This window comes from Diorhabda carinulata, chromosome 8 (genome assembly GCF_026250575.1).
Source record: "Diorhabda carinulata isolate Delta chromosome 8, icDioCari1.1, whole genome shotgun sequence".
NCBI lineage: Eukaryota > Metazoa > Arthropoda > Insecta > Coleoptera > Chrysomelidae > Diorhabda > Diorhabda carinulata.
The window spans coordinates 22,243,780-22,265,617 of record NC_079467.1 but is presented as its reverse complement, the minus strand read 5'-3'; the positions used below and the strand labels follow the sequence as shown (position 1 = coordinate 22,265,617).

General features: G+C 32.9%; 1 protein-coding gene across 42 annotated transcripts in view; it reads left to right on the top strand.

Moving 5' to 3' along the window:
* The window catches only part of LOC130897056 (zinc finger protein OZF-like), a 287,205-nt gene that overhangs the window by 50,944 nt on the left and 214,423 nt on the right, over window positions 1–21,838 (top strand). Inside the window, exons 5-6 of one of the 42 annotated variants that reach the window (XM_057805572.1) lie at window positions 9,046–9,162; window positions 9,446–13,313. The exons of 37 other annotated variants lie outside the window; for them this stretch is intronic. In XM_057805572.1, coding sequence (XP_057661555.1) covers window positions 9,046–9,162; window positions 9,446–11,114 — 1,786 coding nt within the window. In that variant the 3' untranslated portion in view covers window positions 11,115–13,313. Of the gene's footprint in view, window positions 1–1,532; window positions 7,451–9,045; window positions 9,163–9,445; window positions 13,314–13,392; window positions 19,330–21,838 lie in introns of those variants that run through there. 4 more of the 42 variants (XM_057805571.1, XM_057805573.1, XM_057805574.1 and 1 more) reach the window with 4 other exon arrangements.

Below are 21,838 nucleotides of genomic sequence, written 5' to 3'. Positions count from 1 at the left end.
ATTACTGTATACAAATCTCATCAGGTAAAATAAAACATTTGTTTGTTAATATTTCTATTTATCTATAATCACCTTTAAAGATTTATCCACACTTTATCCATTAGTGAAACGATGAAAAATTTAATCATTTTACTCGATTAATATTTATATTAATAGCCATTTTTCCTTTGTTTCAATATAATTTACTGCCTTTCCCTTAACACGTCTGTTGTCATCAATTTCAAAAGTTGTAAGAAACGATCAATACCATCATATATCAAATTTCAAATGGAATGGAAACTATAGGCTTGAATTACATCGTTTGAAAAGTCCTTTTATTCTCTATTGTAGCATGTAATCCTTTTCAAGTTTATTGGAACAACAGAAACACCAGAATTTAATGAAATCATTTGATTCGCTCCAATACAAACAAAAACTAACGTATAATGTAATTAAATGTAAAACACTAAAAAGAACAAAGCGTGAATTACATGATCGAATACATTATTTGTTATTTCAAATTATTTGAATCAAAAGGTTTAGTTTTTTACAGAAAGCCCTTCCCGTATCCCCATACAAAGATATCTAATAGTTCAAGATCAGGTGATCGCGTTGGCCGCGCCTCTTTATCTATCGGAAAGTGGTGCTCCATCTTGATGAAACCAAATGGCATTCGGTGCATGTTAAAAGGGAAGATCTTGGACTGAATTATAGAAAAATGTCCTGGTTATTTGAAAGAACCTTCATTCTCTTTAATAGGAATCCAACGATATGTTGGATTTTTGATTAAAATTTGATTATTGACCTGGGTAGTACACAACCAACAAGTCCACAATCGGTTTTTTCTTATATTATCATCAGTGGCATTTTTTAATCGAAATAAACTTCATCCTTTGATTAAAACGTGCAAGTGTCAAGGAAAAGACTGCTAGTGGTGCTAATGTTTTTCAATATATTTGGCATTTCCGATGCTTGTCTCTTCTCATAGTAGCTAATATGCTTTTTAAGCAGATACTTCCTTGTATGGACCTAGCAATCATCAAAGATTTCATAGCAAAACAGCAAGAGTTGTAAAGATAATTCCATCCTCATATTAAGATTGAGGCCATTCAGCTTCATGTAATACTGGGTTATAAAGAAGAGCCCTCTGTGTCAGTTAGTAACAAACGTTGATGTTTTGCAAGGTTTTAAGAACCTTCTCTGATATATAGACTTTTGAAAAATGATTTATCATATACCAACAATAGTCAGATATCATTTCCTTATCCCAGAATGTTACTAGGACCCTTTCATGATACGTTAGTCTTGAAGCTGCTCTTCGCTCATATCTTCTAATTTCGATTGAAGCAAAGTCTTTCACAAGTTCAATATAATTTTCAATCCATAAAATTCTGCGTATTAGTGAAGAAAGCTGTCCAAGCGTTTAGTTCTAATTCAGTCATGGTATGTAGTGATTTGTCTGCAATCCTTTCGATCTCCTTATTTATCTAAATTGAATACAGTAAGTATTGAAGTATGGATCTTCTGAAGATACTAATTATAACTTTTTTTAGGTCTCACGCCAAAGTTGATGATAGGGAAATATTAAGAAAATTTGGATGTTTGCGAGAAGCGTACGTTCATTTGATAGATCTGAAATATGATAACACAATCGACTTCAATATTATCGGTTCTGCTAACGATCGCAAGAAAACGCACACCTGTTATATTTGCATGTCTAAATTTTCGTCTTTAGAAGATTTAGAAATCCACAAGTATGTCCATTCGGGATCGGACGAATCCCAAACCGAAGAAGATTATTATTGTGATGATGACTATATTTCTTTAGTTAATGAATGCGAATTCTTATATAAAATAGAAAGAAATATGTATAGGGTAGATCGTGGTAAAAAAACTAAGGATCCGAATGAAGATAGTAAACAAAATGAAAACGAGAATAAAGATGATATAGAAAAGGAAAACGACGAAAACGGATGTAAAACTAATTTGACAGTTGATGATGAAGATGCCGATAAAATCGAGCAAATAAATGAAAGACGGGAAGAAAATACAACAGATATAGAAAAAGATACTACTAAGGAAGATAATGAGAAACTAGATGAAGAAGTCTTTGAACCTGATGCAACTTATAGATGCGAAAGTTGCGATATTTGCTTCGGTGATCCGTTTGTAATAAATTCGCACAAAGTTAAATGTAAATTTTCTTGTGTTACTTGCGTTAAAAGCTTTAAAACGAAATGGGCCATGCTTATTCACATTATCGATCATTTAAACAACAGCAAACATCCAGACAAGAAATATATCTGTCAACTATGTAAAATAAAGCTGTCGAATTCGTTGAAATATAAGAGACATATATGGACTCATAGCAAAAACGCCATAAAAAAAATCATGGAAGCAAAAAAGAAGATACAATTACGAAAAAAAGAAGCTAAGCAGAAAATGAATGAATTAAAGAGTAACCAATTAACGTGTGATTTGTGTTTCGATACTTTCAAAACAAAAAGCGAATTCGATGCACACGCTGCTTTCCATAAGGAAATGGATCTCATTTCTCAAGGTGAACATCTTGACGTTATAGCGCAGGAGGAAAATGAAACAAAACATAATAAGATGAAGAGAATTAGTATTAAAAATATGAATGATATTAATAATATTAAAAAAATTGCGTTACCTAGACTTGAAATTAACAAAATGAAAGAGAAAAAATCTCCACCTGACAACTTTTCTCTGGAAGTTCAAAGAACGGGACCGCTAAGTTATGCAGTTACTTACAAACTTCCAGCCATTCAGAATAAACCAACTTGCATCCCCATAATTCCTGTTAAAGAATCAATTAAGCAAGAACCTACCGATAATACTAAACATTTTCTTAGTGTTGATGATTTGGTTAACAAAACTTCACCGACCGTGAATAAAAATAATGTTAATATAATGTATAAATCGACTCCAACAAGCTCTTCCACGAATACATGTATCGCTCCAACTACTATTGGTACCAATCATAGATATAAAACCGTAACTAATTCATATATAGTGAATAATAATTCAAATTTAAGTACTGGATCTATAGCACAACTTGATCTCTCTATACGTAATAATTTAAACAATATTAGTTATATTAATAAACAAAATAATATCCAGCAAATTAGTTGTAATGTAAATAACGCCCAATTACTTAACTATAACAAAACCGTTACATTTCCTCGGCAGATTAACCCACAAATTAGGTTACGGAATATAAGACTACCTAGTGGTCAAATAGTAGTTTCAAATAGTGCGGCAATTACTTCATCTCCAAGATATTATCATCCTCAAAACAACCAGTATCCTAATAGAAGTATTAACTTAAATTCTCAAAAACCACCACAATATTCTTACGAACAAGCGAATAGTAATAACATTCAAAATATTACTAATTATAATCAGTACAATCAACTGATAATTTCTGATCTTCGAAACCTTCCAGAAGTTGAAGTCGATCGAACTAAATTTTTACCCGAAACATCGAATTCTTCCACTCATATTATTGCAAGCAATCCATTTGATGATACTATCGTACAACCTGAAGCTAATACAAAAATGTTTGAAGATCAAGATTTCATCAGTCTGAACCAATTTGAAGAATTGTGTAAAAGTAAAGGTACATTAGATAATATCACTTCTAGAGACGCGAATTTATTCAATTTTGAAAAAAATATAGAACAAACAGTTAAAACTATCAACAATTCCAATACTAGTCGAAATATGAGAAACGATAAAGAAGAAATAGGTATTGTTAAGAATCCCCTTTTATCTGAAATGTTATCCACTCAGAACATATCCTTCAAAAAGGAAACGAATGATTCTTTCGAAACAATAGGTCACAATTTAAAAGGAAATAATGAAACTATACAAAATACGGAAATCTCTCTGTCGTCTTTACTTTCTCAAGATAGCAGCGGACTATTCAAAGACATAAAAGTTGAAAATACTAAGGAATATAACATTGATAAATATCCTCGTTTATGTAAAAGTTGTCCTAAAGTAATTTTAAATTACACTTCGTTAATGTGTCACAACATGGAAAAAAATTCTTGTAATTACTGCCCGGAACAATTTTGCGAAGTATCGCAATTGAAAAGTCACTATTACTCTCAACATAGATTGTTATTTTGCACTGTTTGTAAATTTTTGGCTAATAATAACGATGAATTCGTCATTCACAAAAATAACGGGAAATGTTCAATTCGGGATGATTTGTGGGGCAGCGTCAACGTGAACCAACAGCTTCAAAAATGAATTAACCATTCCGACTGATAATTCCTGGTTAGTTTCTGAATGCAGTATCAGGAAAACCTCCAGGTGGGCTAAAAACTCGTAGGCTAGCAAAAAAGATATTTTTTTTTGGTTTTATTATTCAATACAGTTGCCTTCTATAGTTTTTCCTCATATTTGGTATTCATGCCATATTAAGCGCCATAAAGGACGATTCATAAACTCGACTTTACATTCGCCATTTGCGGGTGACGTTTGACGTTTCTCTCGTTAACCTAAAAAATTTTTGTTTTCGTTATATCTTTGTGTTTTTTTTTATAATCCAGTATTTATGGAAAATAAGAGCTTATTTTATTGGGACAAACGTGACAAATGCAAACTGTGATTGACTCTTTTCTATTGCTACTAAAGATGTTACGGATGACGGGAAAACATAAAATCCGTTTATTTTGGAAGTCACTAACGGCGGACCGATCGGCAAACTGCGACGTTAAAACGGCAACTATGAATATTTTTATTACGTAACGGCAAACGGAAAGTTTATGAATCGGCTATAATTGTTTCACATATAAAGTGTTAGTGTGTTGAATATAAATAGGATAGCCACCCGTATTTTTTTATTTGATAATAAAATCGACCTTATGGGTGATTAGCGTCATTAAATTTACAGATAATGGTTCATACGTAGATAAATTTAAATCTCAGATAGGTAGATCGATTTTAAAAACTTTTTTTAAATTATGCTCTTCACTTGAGGATTCTAGAGGGTCTGATAGTTCGTCAGAGTTCGTTTTGTACTGAATATGGATATGGATGTCGTTTATCTTCTGAATTTTGGTACTAATCGCTTCTAGGTTTTATTGCAGAGGAGTTTCGCCAGCTTTGTTGATGGTATGATACCTCTTTATTAAACTACCATTCCAAACTTTCGGGAAGTGTTCTTCTCATCATCAGGGAAACTACAATATAAAAGAACACATTATTACAACGTTTATCTTATTGTGTTGTTCTAATTTGTTGTTTTTCTAATGATGGAAAGCACGGAAAAGTAGTTCAATAAGGAGTTCTTATTGAACCTCACTATTTTCCTAGTTTTATATAAATACATCTAATAACACATTTACCTAATGTGTAAAATACCAATTTTTAATAATTCTATAAAATTTTATATTTTATTTTTGTAAAAAATGTTTTGTCGACGAGAAATCGTAACTGTGAAATGAACCAAAGTATGTTTCTAATAGAATCCTTGATATTATTTTGTATGCAGACATTAATTACTTCTGATTTCTTTAGAAAAAGACATATAAGAATATATATTAATATCTATGTGATGTGTGAAGTAGATTATATAAATAAGAAACTTATCTCTAGTTAGAAAATGTGCAATTTGATATGTTATCAATGTGCTGTGATTTTTTTTGAATTCATAATTGATTTAGTTGTTTTTTCTACCATTTACCGAATTATTTACTAATTATAATTAAATGAATATGTTATTTGATATGATCATCTCATTTAAACCAAGTTTTCAAATCGTCTAATAAAACTAAACCGCTAAAATGCTCGTTCTCAATATGGCGGTGAGTTGACGTCAATACATAGTAACTTAGATGTATTTGATGTAGCCAATGTAGGCATTGTATAGTGGCCAGATGTCGGATCGGATTTGATCGGGAGAAATATGGATCTAATGAAGGTGTAGCCTTACTCCGCTCCGGTTTTTCGAGCGCTAGTCGAAAGACGTGACAGCGTGTATATAGATTAAATCGAGAGTGTGGATGGCTAGCAATTCTGTAGCCTCGTCTCGCTAAGTCTCGCATCGATAGCCTCTAGGAAGCGCATCGCGAGAGTCTGGATCGAATTATGTTAAATTCACAAAATAAGATGGAATTAAGTATATTCGTTTAATTGATTTGGATCTATTGTGTTGAGATATAAATTAGCCATCTAAACATTTACCTTTTGAGGATAATTGTGTTTATTCAATGATGGTTATCTGCTGATTTACCTGTGAATGTTCATTTCTGTTCAGTTTCTTATTTTTTAATTTATTAAGATGAAGATTCGGCTTAGAACATTTTTTTACGTGAATTAAGTCATGATTTATAATGTTTTAAAGATTTAAAAAACATACATGGTATTTTATATAAAAAAAATATAGCATTGATTATTTTAGTATGTACATGAAATGTTACATTTGAAATTGTTTTGAACTGTTTCGCGTGTTTAATTCCCTAAATATGAAAAAAAAAAGATTTGTCAATTGAAAGAGCTCTTTCGCCTCCAATGGAAAATAAAATTTATTACATCATGATTAGGGTGGTTCTCTGTAAAGTTTGACAATCAAACCCGACAAAATTCGTGAAAACCCAGGTTTTTGAAGCTCAGAACCCGGACATATTAACAGGTTTTTAAAACATCGTGAAATAAAAACAGTTAAAAATGTCATAAATCACCACTTTATCCATTTTGATACCTAAAATTTTTAAATGTACCTCACAAAACGGAATTACAGCTGGTTACAAATTGTTTCATTATAACAAAATTAAAAACAAATTATTTATATATTCTGTTGCGAAAACAAAAACTTATTAAAATATTAAAATTTAGTCGAATTTTTAAACAGTACTCTGTATATGGCATGTGCAAAGCATAACATTTCGTTTTTGATTTTCTTTCAGTTTGTGTTAAACGTTGTTGGTTCCATAATTTCCAATTTCTTAAACCCGTACCAAACTGGGCCAAATTCGGAGAAACCAGGATGTTTTTGAGTGCTATATTTTGCCAGAAACACTTGCTATGTACAATTTTATGAAGATTATTTCTCAAAAAAGTGTAGCGTAAATAATATATTTTATGGCAAAAAATTGAAGGTGCATGTTTGGAAAAACTAATTTAAGTCTTTTTCAACCACATCCAAGCAACAAAATGTATAATTCAAAGGAAAATTTCAATACCTAACTTTTAAAATTTTAAAAAATTACGATTTAATGATAGTATAGTTAATGACTTAATTTTCATTATAATCCGATAAATTTCATGTTCTATTGGTGGCGAAAGGACTTTAAATCAAATTATATTTTAATTTCGTTTGAAATTTGGTAAGAAATTTTAAATTAGCAGCAGTATATTACTCAGTAATTTATGTCGTATGTGTAGTGTTTTTTATAGTGCGTAGCGCAGTATTGATTAAATAAATGTATTGAAATTCTTTTAAATTATTTAACTTCAAAAACAATCCTCAATTAAAGTCAATACACAGAGTTGCAGAGTAAAAAATATGAAAAAGCAAGCAAGGATTTTTAAAATTATTAATTTTTTGTATTGTAGTTTATTTTTAAAATCAAATTTAATGAATAGATTTTCTTGTAAACGTGTTTTTGGTACTCTAACCTCGCCACATTATATATTCTAATTGTTTACCACTGCATATTGATGTAGAACAAATTTTGAATTGTATCACTAAATAAATACAACTCTATCTATTGTAGTAAGACAGTCTTAGTAGCTTCATTTCTTTACCGTTGACACTACAATCAATTTAGCTCTTTAGCTTGCGAAATAACCCAATCATACCTTACATTGGATCTTGTATCCGTCATACCCTTTGAAACTATATGTGAAGTATTGAACACATGCTCAATATCAATACCTTAACACTTGAAATTAGACTGTCTGGTCTTTTGAGCCGGATATGAATCGGCGATTTGTATTAAATGGTCTGCTCAATACGAATACGACCAATGGTTCCAGACATTTGATCTGAGTATATGTATAAGTGATATATTGGGAGATTGAAAAGTGATAATTGATCGTTAATTTTTTCTATAATTTGAAATCGTTTCAATTCAAACAATAGCAATGCTTAATTATATACATTAGACGTTCGTTGATGCCTCGCTCGTCGGACTCGATATTTTGATCTCAATGATTTGTATCGATTAGAAAGACCAATATTAGACAAAGGCATGCTAAGGGCAGAAGTATGAGCAAATCCATGTCCGACAATTGAGGAAATTAAAAAAAATAAGCAGAGTATGTGTTTGGTTCTCACATAATCTGTCCTGCACAAGCAACGTATTGCTTCAACAGCACCATACAGAACCGTTTCTTCGTGGAATTATTTTTATTTCTTAAGCCGATACTACACGATGCATCCAACGTTTGCGCCAACATTCGCGGTGCAACGTACGGCTGAACATTGAAAGGAAGGCTGGATGCAATGCTCGATGCATCCAATAATATTCAACTTCCAATGTAGGGCTGAAGATTGGACGAACGAACCTTATCTAAACTTGATAGAAGAAATGAAAACAGTGCAAAAAAGTGATGAACGGCATACTACGGGTATGAATTCTTCTAAAATAAATTATACGATATTGGTTTTTCATACAAAACACGTAGTATTCACGCGCAAGAGGACAAGAAGTGTGCGTAGTTGTACCGAAGTGTTGGTTCCAACTTCGTTCCATTGTTGGGTACTCCTCTTCTTTCCAAGGCCGACGTTGGATGGACATGCGCATTACGAACAATCATACGAACGTTTGAAGCATTGGACGCATCGTGTGACACCGGCTTTATATGCCGAATGAAATCCAAGTTGTTCCCGCTGCGTATTAAGCGATTTGTTCACATAATTTATTCTTTTTAAATTGATTTTTCGTGCAAATCAATTTTGTGGTTGTTCAATTTTCACACATATCTATTTAAATTATATGCAACTGGGATAAATTTTTAAAATAATTTCAGGCTCGCTCTTTTAGTCTGTATTCAGTTTCGTAATATTTCTAAGCTTCTGTTTTTTAGGTATAAAAACTTAGACTTACTTAGACCGAGTTCTTCGAAGGAATGCTACGTCAGTCTGACCCGCTTTAACTTGGATAAATTATTGAATAATTCAGTATTTTTGAAATCGAAGAAAAGGTGAACAAGGAAACATAAGAATGGTGATACTATTTGTTGTCATTAATTGTTGATAAAACCCTCATTTTATCAACCCCTAAGTATATCACTCCCCCTGAATTAGTACTGGTGGAAATTAAATGCTTTTAATGTACTACTTAAATAGTTATCTCCTTGTACTAAATTTTCACGCCAACAAAAGATAGGTTTCCGGTTGTTATTTATGTTGCGCAAATATTTTTACCATTCTTAATAAATAATTCTAATAGTTTACTAAAGTTATTATATTACTAATATTTTTCAGATCAAAAATGGATGCAATCATTGAAATATTTGAAAAAAGGTATCCCGATAAACCTCTTCGAAGATGTTACGTAGACCTTCCTGATATATTACAAGATAAAAATCTGAAATTTGTTAATAATAGTGTTAAATTGAAACCAGAAGGTAGACACAAATACGTGTGTTACGTTTGCTGGTTAAAATTCAACTCTGCCTTTGATTTGTACAAACATAAAGAAACCCACAAAGATGAACTTGATGATCCCATCGACCCGGCTATGATGCAGAATCAAAGAAAAGGAATAAAAACAAACTTTTTGAGATCTCAAAAGAAATTGTATAGCCAGAGAAGAAAAAGACAAAGTATTTCTTCAATGCATACTGAAAATAGTGATGCAATTTCAGATAATAATATTGAAGAAAGAAACGAAATTGAAGAAGTTATTAGGAATGATAAAAAATTAGAAATCGGATATTTTTATATAGAAGATTCAAGAATTAGCGATACGGGAGGTATAACAAAAGTATTAAGGAAAATAAATTCTAATGGAAAAAGAAAAAAATCAGCTTTAGATAGTGATAATAACAATGTTTCGACGTCTCCAAGCGCCATTACCAATAATTTAACCAAAGATAAAATAACCTATGATTATTTAGAATTAAAACACCAAAGACTTCCCACTGATAACGAAGGTATCATGGAAAAAGTAATGGAAACGAAATACGATGAACAATCTGTAATTAATTGTGAAGATTCAGTTGTAAATAACATTGAAAATCTTGTTTCGATTCTTCCGTATCAATCCGATGAAATTCTTGTAGATTCTGTGATTCCCGACTTTGTAATAGAAGAAACCGTAGTTTTAGATGAATGTAAAGACGACGAAACGTCTAAAGATAGTATTCCATTAGAAAATATAGATTCTTCGATTCCATTACAACTTTTAGAACAATGTGCAAGTACAAATAACGTGCAATTCACTGAATGTATCGAAACTTCCACTAAAGTAATAGAATATGAAGCTGGAGAAGTTCTAGGTACAATAATCGAGTTTGAAAATGAAGAAATATTGAAAGGAATCGATGAAAACGAAACAGTTCTTGTTATATCTAGTGATTTTGGGAGTATGATTAAAGAAAATACAGATAATTTAGTAGATAGAGAATTTCAGCAACATAGGGTTACGAAAAAATCTTGTGGCACTATTATTTCACTGTTAAATTTCCAGTGCAAAACTTGTGATATACATCTAGAAACGTTCAAAAAATTTGCTTTTCATACTTTCTACAATAAAACTTGTATTTTTTGCTGTAAAATATGCGACAGAACGTATAAGGACACGCACGATATATGCAAACATATGTGCAAACATAAGTACAAATATAATTTTTTCATGTGCCCCTTTTGCCCGCATTATTTCTACTCGTTCCGAAGAATTCTATCACATCTGGAGAAACTTCATAAATGTAATGTTCTTAAAAGAAAACCAGCGGATTTATTAAGTATATATCATAGATTGAAACCAATTGATTGCCCGGGTGTATACGTTTGCCAGCAATGTACACATGTTTTCGAATCAAAGTCAAGTCTTCGATTGCATTCTTCAAATTATTGTAAAATCTCTGGTACTCATAAATCGTTTTCTAAAAAAACAAAGAAGAACAGAAACATGGCGAACTTCTCGAAGTAACGACTAAAAATATTTTTAAAATCGTTTTGACAATATACAGATAATTATAGAGCAATAAATATATGAGGCACATTTAGAGAATATTATATTCATATACCAGCCAGACAGGTCGTGTGATATGAAATAGAAACTCCCAGCTATTGAATGCTACTTCTTAGCGTGCCGTATCAAGTCCCCTTAACGTTGGCGATAAGCAGGTCTATCTTGAGCTAATCTAAATAACTGCCCCGCTTCTCTTATCCCAGTCCATTCTCTAATATTATTCAACCAAGAGGCTTGTTTCCTTCCAATTCCTCTACGACCTTCGATTCTATGACATACCATAGTCAACTGGATGATTCTAAACCGTCTACCACGCATCGTGTGTCCCAAATAAGCTATTTTCCTGCATTTAATGTTAACCACCAACTCATGAACCACATTTGCTCTGTTAAAGACTGTATTGTTTGTTTGCATAGCTGTCAACAGTATCTATCTCTAAGCGATTAATGGGAGGGAAATATTAAATTATCATTAGAGAAGAGTGATCTCATTTTAAAAAATGCTACCTCAATTCTACATTTTATTCCCTTATCGGAATCCAGTTGTTCAGTAATGTAACAACCAAGATATTTGAAACTGGACACTGTTCGTTTACCTGTAGCTGTGTGTCATGGTACGGCAAGCATGGTACTGTTTTAGAACAGTCAGTCTTTAGCCCCATCTCCCTTCCCACTCTGTCAATGGCGTTTAAAAGGCATTGCGATCCATTCAAGTCGTCATACATTACCTACAACTGTATAGTCTGCGTATCTGATTGTATTTATTTAAGTTTACCGTTAATTCTTACTCCATACGATAAGTTGAATGCACAAAGCAAAAATTTATCGTCAGTTCCATGGGTCGAACATCATGAGTATGCTGATGATGCGTTGCTGGTGTAGGCACTTTTCCGAAGGTGATGATCTTGTGCAACAGTGCGCGATGGAGACCCGTCGCACTACTCTTACAAAGCTGAGCAGTAATTTTTCTTGGATATAGTGAAAATGTCTGAAATTCGGTCATGTGAACAGGAGTGTCTCAATTCTGTAAGGGAAACTTTCTGTAGATGCCAAGTATGTACCAGAAGCAGGAAAGGAATAACCTTTTTTTTTGAAAATATTGGTTCTCCACATTAATAATTCTGTCGCGGGATTTAAAGCATACCCATTTTTTTTTGTGTTGATACAAGCTTGACAAGTCCAGATGATGTGTATCGTACCTTCCTGCTCTATTCCACACAACCAGGCCCTGCTGGTGTTACAACTGTGATAACTTGTGAATAGACCTAAGTAGCTCTCTCCATAGCTGGAGTATTTCCGCTTAAGAGTCTGAAGAAATTATTTTACAATTTTGACTAGCTACATTAACACGATTAGAGCCATGTCTATTTATTTAGCTCTGTTTCCTTGTCTCACATCTTGGAAGTGCTTCTCAAACTGTGATTTTGAGTCCTGTTTGCGCTTAAACGAGGCTAGCTCGTCGGAAATTTCATTGCCTCTAATACTTCTAGGCCTAGATATCCAGAGCTTATAAACTTCTGTATCAGCTAGCTCTGCTCTTGGATATACGATAGCCTCATTTTGGCCCCAATCTTCCCTGTTGAAAAGCTGAGCTGATTCTGTTTAAAAAAAGTTATATATTTACGGGAACTTGCACAGGTTTTGATGCTCTCTCTTTGCAGCTCTACGCCAGTGATCATTTTTCGTTGAGACTAGTCAAGTGTAAGCGTCAAGTGATAGTCGTATTAAAATGGACACGCAAAATATTATCAAATCTCTTGTAGCTTCGTATTTCATTTTTTATCTTCATTCCTCATTTCAGAGTCAAATTTTGGTATATGACTCACAAATTCACTATCCTTGTCGGAACTGGGCTTTAGATTCAATAGAAGTGTTGTATATGCTCCAAACGATGGCTCCATCTTTCGTCTGAACTTTTAGTTTTTTGTGTATCTTATTCTTACACTGGGTCACTAGAACGTTTTAGTTGAACCTTATCAATTTTAAAGAACTCAATGTTGTTTAATTTTTACATTTATTTATGTTTGTTTGATTGTTTTTAATAGTTTTAAGTTGCGCCCCATTTCATGCCGTTATTTTATATTATGTTGTATATGAAGTTAATTTTTATATATGTATTACAGTATTTAGAGAATGTAAATAAAATGTTTGTATTTTCCTTCAAGTATTTTCTTTAAAAATGACATTGATGATACTCGGTTTCTGATTACGTTTATGTTATAATAAATTAATTTTAGGTTAAATGAAATATTCGAGGAAATCGACAACATAAATGTAGCAATTAACAATATTATTGAAGAAACCTGTAGTTATGCCAATATGTCTACCAATTGTAATGAAGAAATATGTATTGCTTCATCCCCACATTCACCTGAATCAGATCTCTCGACTATTAGTGTCGAAAATAGTGTACAAGTTGATAATGATGAACATAATAAAGACATTGAAGAAGACGTTATCTCAGTGAGCGATTCTGAGGAAACTGTCGATAATAATATTGAAATATTAGACGATGAAATAGAAGAAACTAATGATATGGAAGAATCTGATCCCCTTTCTATTTCAAAAACAAGTCAAATGGATACTTTAGTTGAAGATACGCCCTTTGGTTTACATAGAAAGTTCATTTGCGCAATATGTGATAAAAGTTTCGAAACAGAATCAACCTATTTATGTCACAAATCTTTAGAAAGTTCGAATGGTCTTCATACTCGCCCTAATGTCAAAATACAGAAAGTATATCCTACAATTTCTAATGCTACTTCACAAAGTGCTACGTCATCTAATACACCACCACAACGTGAATTCCCTTTAATAAGAGTTAATCCTAATTTGATGCCTAATACACTTCCATCTACATCACAAGATTTAATAATAGATGAAGATAGTTCGTCTACCTTTTCTAACGTACCAAAAAACTCCTCACCAATTACTATTGATGGAGAAATCTATTTTTTGGTACCAAAAAATGAGAGTGCTCGATTACAGTTACAAAATTCTTTCAAAAATCAAACCACAGGCAGTTTTATAGTCTCAAATCCTCATGCAGGACATTCTTCAATTGCCAATACATCTATACACGAGTCTCAAAGACCATATATTACTATCAGCAAAAACTTGTTTGATGATTCTATCGATACTCTCGAATTTCAGAGATGTATACCAAACCGTAACCATTCAGTACCAATATCTACTATAAATCCAATGACGCACAAGCCTACACCTATGATTGACATCGAAGCCCCCCTCATTAAAAAAAATTTCCATCAAAAACGTAAAGTTGGTCGAAAAAGTATAAATCATCAGAATAAAATAAATATTGGAGGTAAAACTTTCAATTTAGTCGAGACGAATTTAAAGGAAATAGAAACAAGGAAAAATAATAGATTGGATACTGATTTAGTAAGCATTAATATTGACGGCAATTTATACGATTTAGAACCAGTCAAGAGTCAGAAGAAAATCTCTAGTTGTAATACCGAACCAATATTCGAAGAAGGTGTTATGACACTTGGAAAGAAAATTTACAAATTGAAATCGGTACTGAAGAAGAAGAAAAAGAAGAATGTGCTTCACAATAGATCGTACAAAAGAGATGAATCGAGATTGAATCTCGAACATTGTTATAACGGCAATAAAAATAAAATGGTGAAAGTAACGAATATAACACCTATAGCTTATTATAAAAGTAATGACAAAGATGCCGTGCTACCAAAAATTACGAATATAATGTCTGTAGAATCTGATATGGCGCAGTCTGATGGCATAACAGTTCTAACTGATGATGGTGCTCCGTTAAATACCATACTCTGCGCTTCTGTTAGTGAGAATGACGACATAGAAAGCGCATTACCGATGACGTTGATTGTTAATGAATCAGCCATGCGTGAAAAATTTTCGGAAACGCAACCAATTGTAATTGACTGAGTAACGTTTTTCTAATTGTACAGTCTATTAAGTTGTAATGTATATTTTATTTCCGATATTTTTATATCTGGACGGTTAAGTACTTAGCCTACAAACATTTTTTGGAAAAGTAGCAATTTATTTTTTAAGAGATTTCTATACACTCAACGCAGTCATGCTCCAACTTTTTTAACATATCTGGAAAATACTAGAGGTCTGCAAAGTAGCCGATAACTTTCTCAATTGACTCAATTTTTTTCCGTCGTTTTTAAGTTTGGACTCAAAAATATATCACACGAGGCAAAATCTGGAGAATACGTTGAATGACGCGGCAGTTTGGCCGTGACTAGGAAGGAGGAGGGTCCGGTTCGTTATCATGATGGAAGAGCACTTTTTTCATTGCTAAACGGGGTCGTTTTTTCTTCAATTTCCCGTCTAATCGGCCCAATAATTGTACATTGTACAGCCTAGTCACCGTTTTGCCCTTCCCTATGTAGATCAAATCATTCGCGGCTAAAGTCCACTACTTTGACTGTTCTTTGGTCTCTCGTGTGTACCAGTCGACCCCTGTATTATCAAGAAACGAACCAGAAATTTAAATAACGTTAAAAATTGATTCATATTTGCCTTGATCTTGATCAAAATTTCATGCAGGATACGACTCACGCGATCTCAGCTACCTAACGCACCATCAATCTTTCTCTACTAGATTATAGACATATGTCGCGTTATTATCCATGGTCGTCGTTATCAAGGCACCTGGACATGATTTATGAAAAGCAGATGTTAAAAATTGTTCCACCAGTTTTTGATGGTCGCCATCCAACAATGATAGTCGCCCTCTTGATTTGGTTTCCATTTTTCTTATAGCCACTAAAATCACTACTAAAACCACTATAGCCAAATCGACAGTAGCCGCATCCGAGAATATACTAGTGAGGCTAATTACTTACCCGCTTGCACAACTTTATGATTAAGTAATTAGAGTTTAGTGCTAGTTTTCTGGTAGAATCACGAACCTGTTATTTCTGCGATTCCTAGGTGGAAACGTGAACCCTCTTCTACAGAGATCGGAACAAATGATAGTTCGACTGCACGAACCCTTTTAATTTTCTCTGAATCTCTAAAGATGTGTGCACCGAGGTAATGGAAGAAAAAGAAAATTTCCTATAGATCAATTTTTTTCCAATGGTCTGCTCCAGAGGTATCAGTCGTTGATAGTAGATACTGGAATCAATAATTTGGACAGATCGGAGTAGTATAATACTTTCTTCGCGTCAGTCAGTACTCTTTCCTAAATTATTGTCGTGAATTTTAATACTTCTTTTGCTACTTCATCATCAACCAATCAGTTAAATACGGGTATCAAGTCAGAATGAAAAGAAAAGTTGGTATAAGGTGGGTGAAAAAGTAAAATCTGTTTTGAAAGTAACTTGAAAAGAATTGATTAATAAAAATTCTGGTCGGTGACTTCTTCACTGTAGAACTTCGGTTTTTGGACGTGATTTTCTCAACCCTATTTACAGAAATAAAAGTAAACTATTTCAATTTTTGTCGAATAATTAACGCATTTCCGATTGATCATACGTTACTTTCAGGCAAAATAATAGTTTGTCCAGGTTCAAGCAGCACAAAACTCCTCCAATCCCCCCAAACACTAAGCATAATCTTTATTCCCGTCAAATTATTATTCTCATCGGCCCTAATCGTTTGTTTGGAAAATGGCTCGTTTAGTTTCACAGATGAAAGTACGTTCCTTTAAGTTTCCTGTCGTCTACACAAAATGACTAGTTTTCACGTCAGATTCGGTCACATACAGATAAAATGTCCATCCAAACAGTTTTGTTTGGACGCCACGAAAATGCACAGATTTACTTCCTTTCCTCCACAAGATATAAAATCCAATATTATGGAACACGGTTCCTTGCTAAGAATACATTTTTTTTTCGTTGCTTCAAACTTAAAAGTCCATAAGAGTTAAATAAGGATTGCGATAAGGCCAGCTTATGCTGTCTCTCTTGGAGAACAACTTTCCAAATAAAATTTCACGTTCTTGTATTAAAGACTTATTGGACGTGCGCGAGGCTGCAGGAAACATGTTTTTTGGTTATAGTTGAAAAAGTTCTGCAGTTCTGGCACCAAGAAATCATCTAATATTTCCACATAAAGCCTTGATTTACCGTGAGGGCTAATAATTCTTCGCATTGATATCACAATCTATACAGATAGTTTTGCCTTATATTTCGCAATCTTCGTGTATCTATTGATATAAAAATGAGGTTCATTTGAAAATGTGAAGCTGCTAAACTTTGAGAAACGCCTAGTTTACAAAATAAAATCAAATTTATATCGAAAATTTCTTTTGCTCGTTTTTCAGGCTGAATTTTTACAGCATGCTCTATAATGACGTTAACGTAATTATGTTAACTTTGGTTTTGATACATCTGGTGTAAACTATTCGTTAATGGGGCAGCTGTTTCTTATTCTATTGTCGCCTCAACAGCTTAGATAGCTGTGGATCTAGTGCTCGATACGATACGAGAAGCTTGGGTTGAGTTCCTCTTTACGTACTTCAGTTTTGGTGATCCGCGGTATAATTTGATATTTGTGGGTGGGTTGTAAACGTCGTCGACGCACACCACAAAATAAACATATCAACCCTTTTTAATTACTAAATTAAAACTAAGGCAATGAAGAAGCGTGGCATTGAAATCACACCGGCATCCCTGCAAAAATTCGTATTTTTCACCTGAGTTTTCGAATATGTGTCACAGGAACAGGAATTTATTTCATGCAAAAAAACAATAATTCTCACTGTAGAAGACGACGTCTATTGGACAGTCAGCTTTGTTATTGAAATGTATTAAAATAAATGACGGTTCTTTTTACTTTTATCTCGGTTTTCGATATGAAAATAGACGGGAAGCAAATTTTTCATGAAATTAATTCAAAAGCTCAAGTTTTGCACATATGCCAGTTTGATTAAACAGAGGAATATTTTTATTATTTTTTATATGTTATGTAAAATTAATATCAAATCAAGATATTACAATGTTATGGTATATTTAAGTTGATTTGACTGCTTTGTGACTTATTAAATAAGTTTATAAATTTATATTATATATATATTTGAGGAAGATTACATCTTATCTGAACAATACTTTTTTCGTACCATTCCATAGTCATTCATGTTAGGTTTTGAACTAATGAACTTCTAGCGAAATTTATAAATTTTAATCTCTAGATTTCTAATCATCTTTTTTGTTTTTGAGACATTTTAAGGAAAGTAATTTTTGATTTTTTTCCTGAAACTCAATCTTTCAAATTCTTAGAAAAATCCATTAAAATGCTGGCATGCTTTTTGGGTTTTAACTTCATTGTACGATATCTTCAATATATACCTCTTCTTCAATTGTTTGGAACCGTTACAGACGTCTACTTCTGTTAGCTTCTTCAAGACAGGTCCCCCATATTCTTTTACATCTTCAGCGAATTAAACAATGACAATTTTTCACATACTATCTTTTCCAATAATTAATTTTCAATGGAAATCAAAGTAACAACTCTTACCAAATTTAAGTTTTCCAAACAGTTTGCAAGTTAAAATTGTTATCAATTTTTTGATGTCGAAGGACGACAGTGACACGTGTTCTAACTCATCTTAAAAACGCGGTTTTTACAACTTTAATAATTCGTTGCTTTTCTATTTTAAATTTTCCTTTTTCTTCTAACTAAACGAATGCTACGGCTATACTGATTTGTTCACAATAATATAGTCTATTTCTTATAATTTTTGACGACCCAACAACTCTATATAATTTAGTTCAGGACTTGAAGGTTAACCATCTAAATGTTGATTTGTTGAAGGTCAACAACATCTTTACTTATCGACTGTTAACATGAATGTAAATTATACCGGGTCGCCACAAATTATAGGAAACATAGGCACCGCATTCGTAACATCTGTTTGGTGTTTAGCATACTGTAAGATTGTCGGTTTCGTCAATTAATTTCTTAGAAACTACCACGAGCAAGTTAAGTTCCATTCATGTGTGAAAATCCTACATACATATAAAAATAAAATTTGCATTACATAAAATCAGAAACGGAAAAGAAGTTAATCAATAATAATAACTTGTAATGTGTACAAAAATTGATTGTTCAAGAAATGTTTCTGCCTTTGAAATACTGTCATTCATGATATTGTTTTGGAATTTTTCCATTTTTGTAGAGATATTATTTATGTTTTAATAAAAATATGTTTGTAATTTTGTGTCTAATTCAATTAAAATCATTTTTTTTCACACAAATATGCTTTCCGCACTTTCGAACTTGTCCAATTATTCAATCCGAAAATCTTCTCATCTTAAACGTTTTCGATCCTTTCTAAAGTCCTCGGCAATTAGCTCTTTCCCAGTCTAACTATCCCTCTGATTCCGTCCGAATATTGTTCATCCAATATTATCTTGGCCTTCACCTTTGCTATTACCTTGACCTCCACAATTTCTGGTTATTCTATTAAGAAAGTTGTCTGAAACGATTTTAACGTTAAGAAACAGAAAAGATCGCTGGGAGTCGGATCTACTGAATAACATTGGTGGTCAATTAATTTGTAAATTTTAGCCACGGCGATCACCCAAATGTGAGGAGGTCTATTGTTCTAATGGAAAAGCCTTCCGTCAAAAGCAGTCGCTTTTTATAATTTCTCTATTTACCTTATCAAGCAATGATGAAAGAAAAACCTCTTAATCACTTTACCGACTCATCTAAGGTCATTGGACTGTTTGTGAATCTTCTCGGAGGGTTTTTCAACGACACTGTTTAATTTCCTCCCTTTGCAACAACTATGGTTTAACTGTAGAACAGTATCAGAGCAGTTATAGAACATAGAATATGACAGCTAAGATATGGGACTATTTAAATATCGGATAGACATATCGTGGATTTGGAAGAAGACTGTGATATATCAAAAAATGTGATTTTTTCGCAAAAAAGATAAATTTTTCGTTATCAACAATAAAATATTGGGTAGCACAGTTTAAACGAGGCTGCATGACCTGCGAAGACCAGCATCGCAGTGGCCAACGAAATGTTGAAGAAAACGCACAAAGCGGTACTGGAAAATCGTCGACAGAAAGTAGCAGACATAGTAGGCATTTCAAGAAGTGCGGTACATCACATATTAACTGAAAATTTGGACATGAGACATTTTAATTGACTATGCGAACTTATTGCAACGTTTGAGTGAAGAAATCAAGCAGAAATGGTCGCATTTAGATAAGAAGAAAATGTTGTTTTATCAAAACAATGCCCCAGCCCACATATCTCCTATTGCAATGGCCAATATTAATTGATTAAAGTTTGAATTACTACTCCATGCACCCTATTCGCAAGATTTAGTCCTCTCGGATTATTTTTTGTTCCCAGACTTGAAACAATGGCTCGGGGGTTAAAGATTTTCCACGAATGAAGAGGTGATGTCGGCAGTTAATGGCTATTTTGAAGAGCTTGAAAATTCTTATTATATAAAGGGTATCGAACTTATTGAATATCGCTGGTAAAAGCTAAAAGGAGATTACGCTGAAAAGTAATGATATTTTTTCTAGAATTTTTGTGTTTTTAATCGAATTTTTCAAAGAAAAATTAAACTATTACAGCTACAATTCTTATTTTCGTCTCTCGAGCAATTGCTATGGGTCCGATTTGGTTCAAAATTGGCATATATGGCTTTTTTGGCGGCGGATTGATGTTATTAGAGTTTGGTTGAAAACAAATGAATATTTCGAGGGGTCGCAGTGCAAAAAAAGTGGTTTTTGACCTTTGCTCACCTCTGCAGGTCAAACGAAAAGCGACTGAAAAATGAAATTTCACATGTAGGTTCAATTAGTTGCGAGATGTTTTCCTGTCTAAGGTCGAAACTTTCCATCTCCATCCCTCTCCATTTTATGGTCATTTTTGTTATATTTTCTTATTTTTTGGCCACAAAAAGTTTAACTAGAGGGTTCGAGCTTCGCACGCAAGTAGGGATGATGTTGAAGAATTGTCTTTCTCAAGTTCAAAGTTTTCTTCTTCAGTTCTTCTAGCACAAAACGCCCGAAATCATTTTGATCGTTGTAATTGTTGAACTGGACCGCCTCCTATTTAATGAATAATACGAGTATGATCGTTGCTAGGGTGATTTTTTTTACTTCCCATTTTCGAAATTTCTTGTCATTATGACAATTTTTTCTTTGTTGTCAATTGGAATTGAACAAGAGCGTTCGAGACCACCGGGTCTATCGCCGAGTATTCAGTAGAAAAAATTCGACTTTCGTGATGGAGCTCTGCTGCTCACGGCTTTTTCTTTGTTGAGCCAGGTACTTCTGGGATTGTTCTCGTAATTATTATTAGGAAACTACGTCTGTCGATTTTATTTTTTTTTTTTATATATCAATTACATAAATTATTTCGTTATTGGTGTATTTTTTACAATCTCACTCATGACATAACTTGGTCAAAAATTGAATTTAGTTTTTTGGAATACTATGATATCTAAGATAGGGAAATAAAAAATGATTAATTACTAACATTTTATGAATAATGGCGAAAGCGAACTCAGTAGTTAGTCTCCATAAACCCTAATAGTAGTGTATTAAAGGGAAACAGGAAAATTTTCAATATGTGTTACCCAAAAACTGACAACGAGAAATTTTATTGGCTCTATTGAAAAAGTTTTTCGAGATATCATAGACTTCTTCCAAACCAACGATATGCGGGGTGCGTCTAAACCTTTAAATA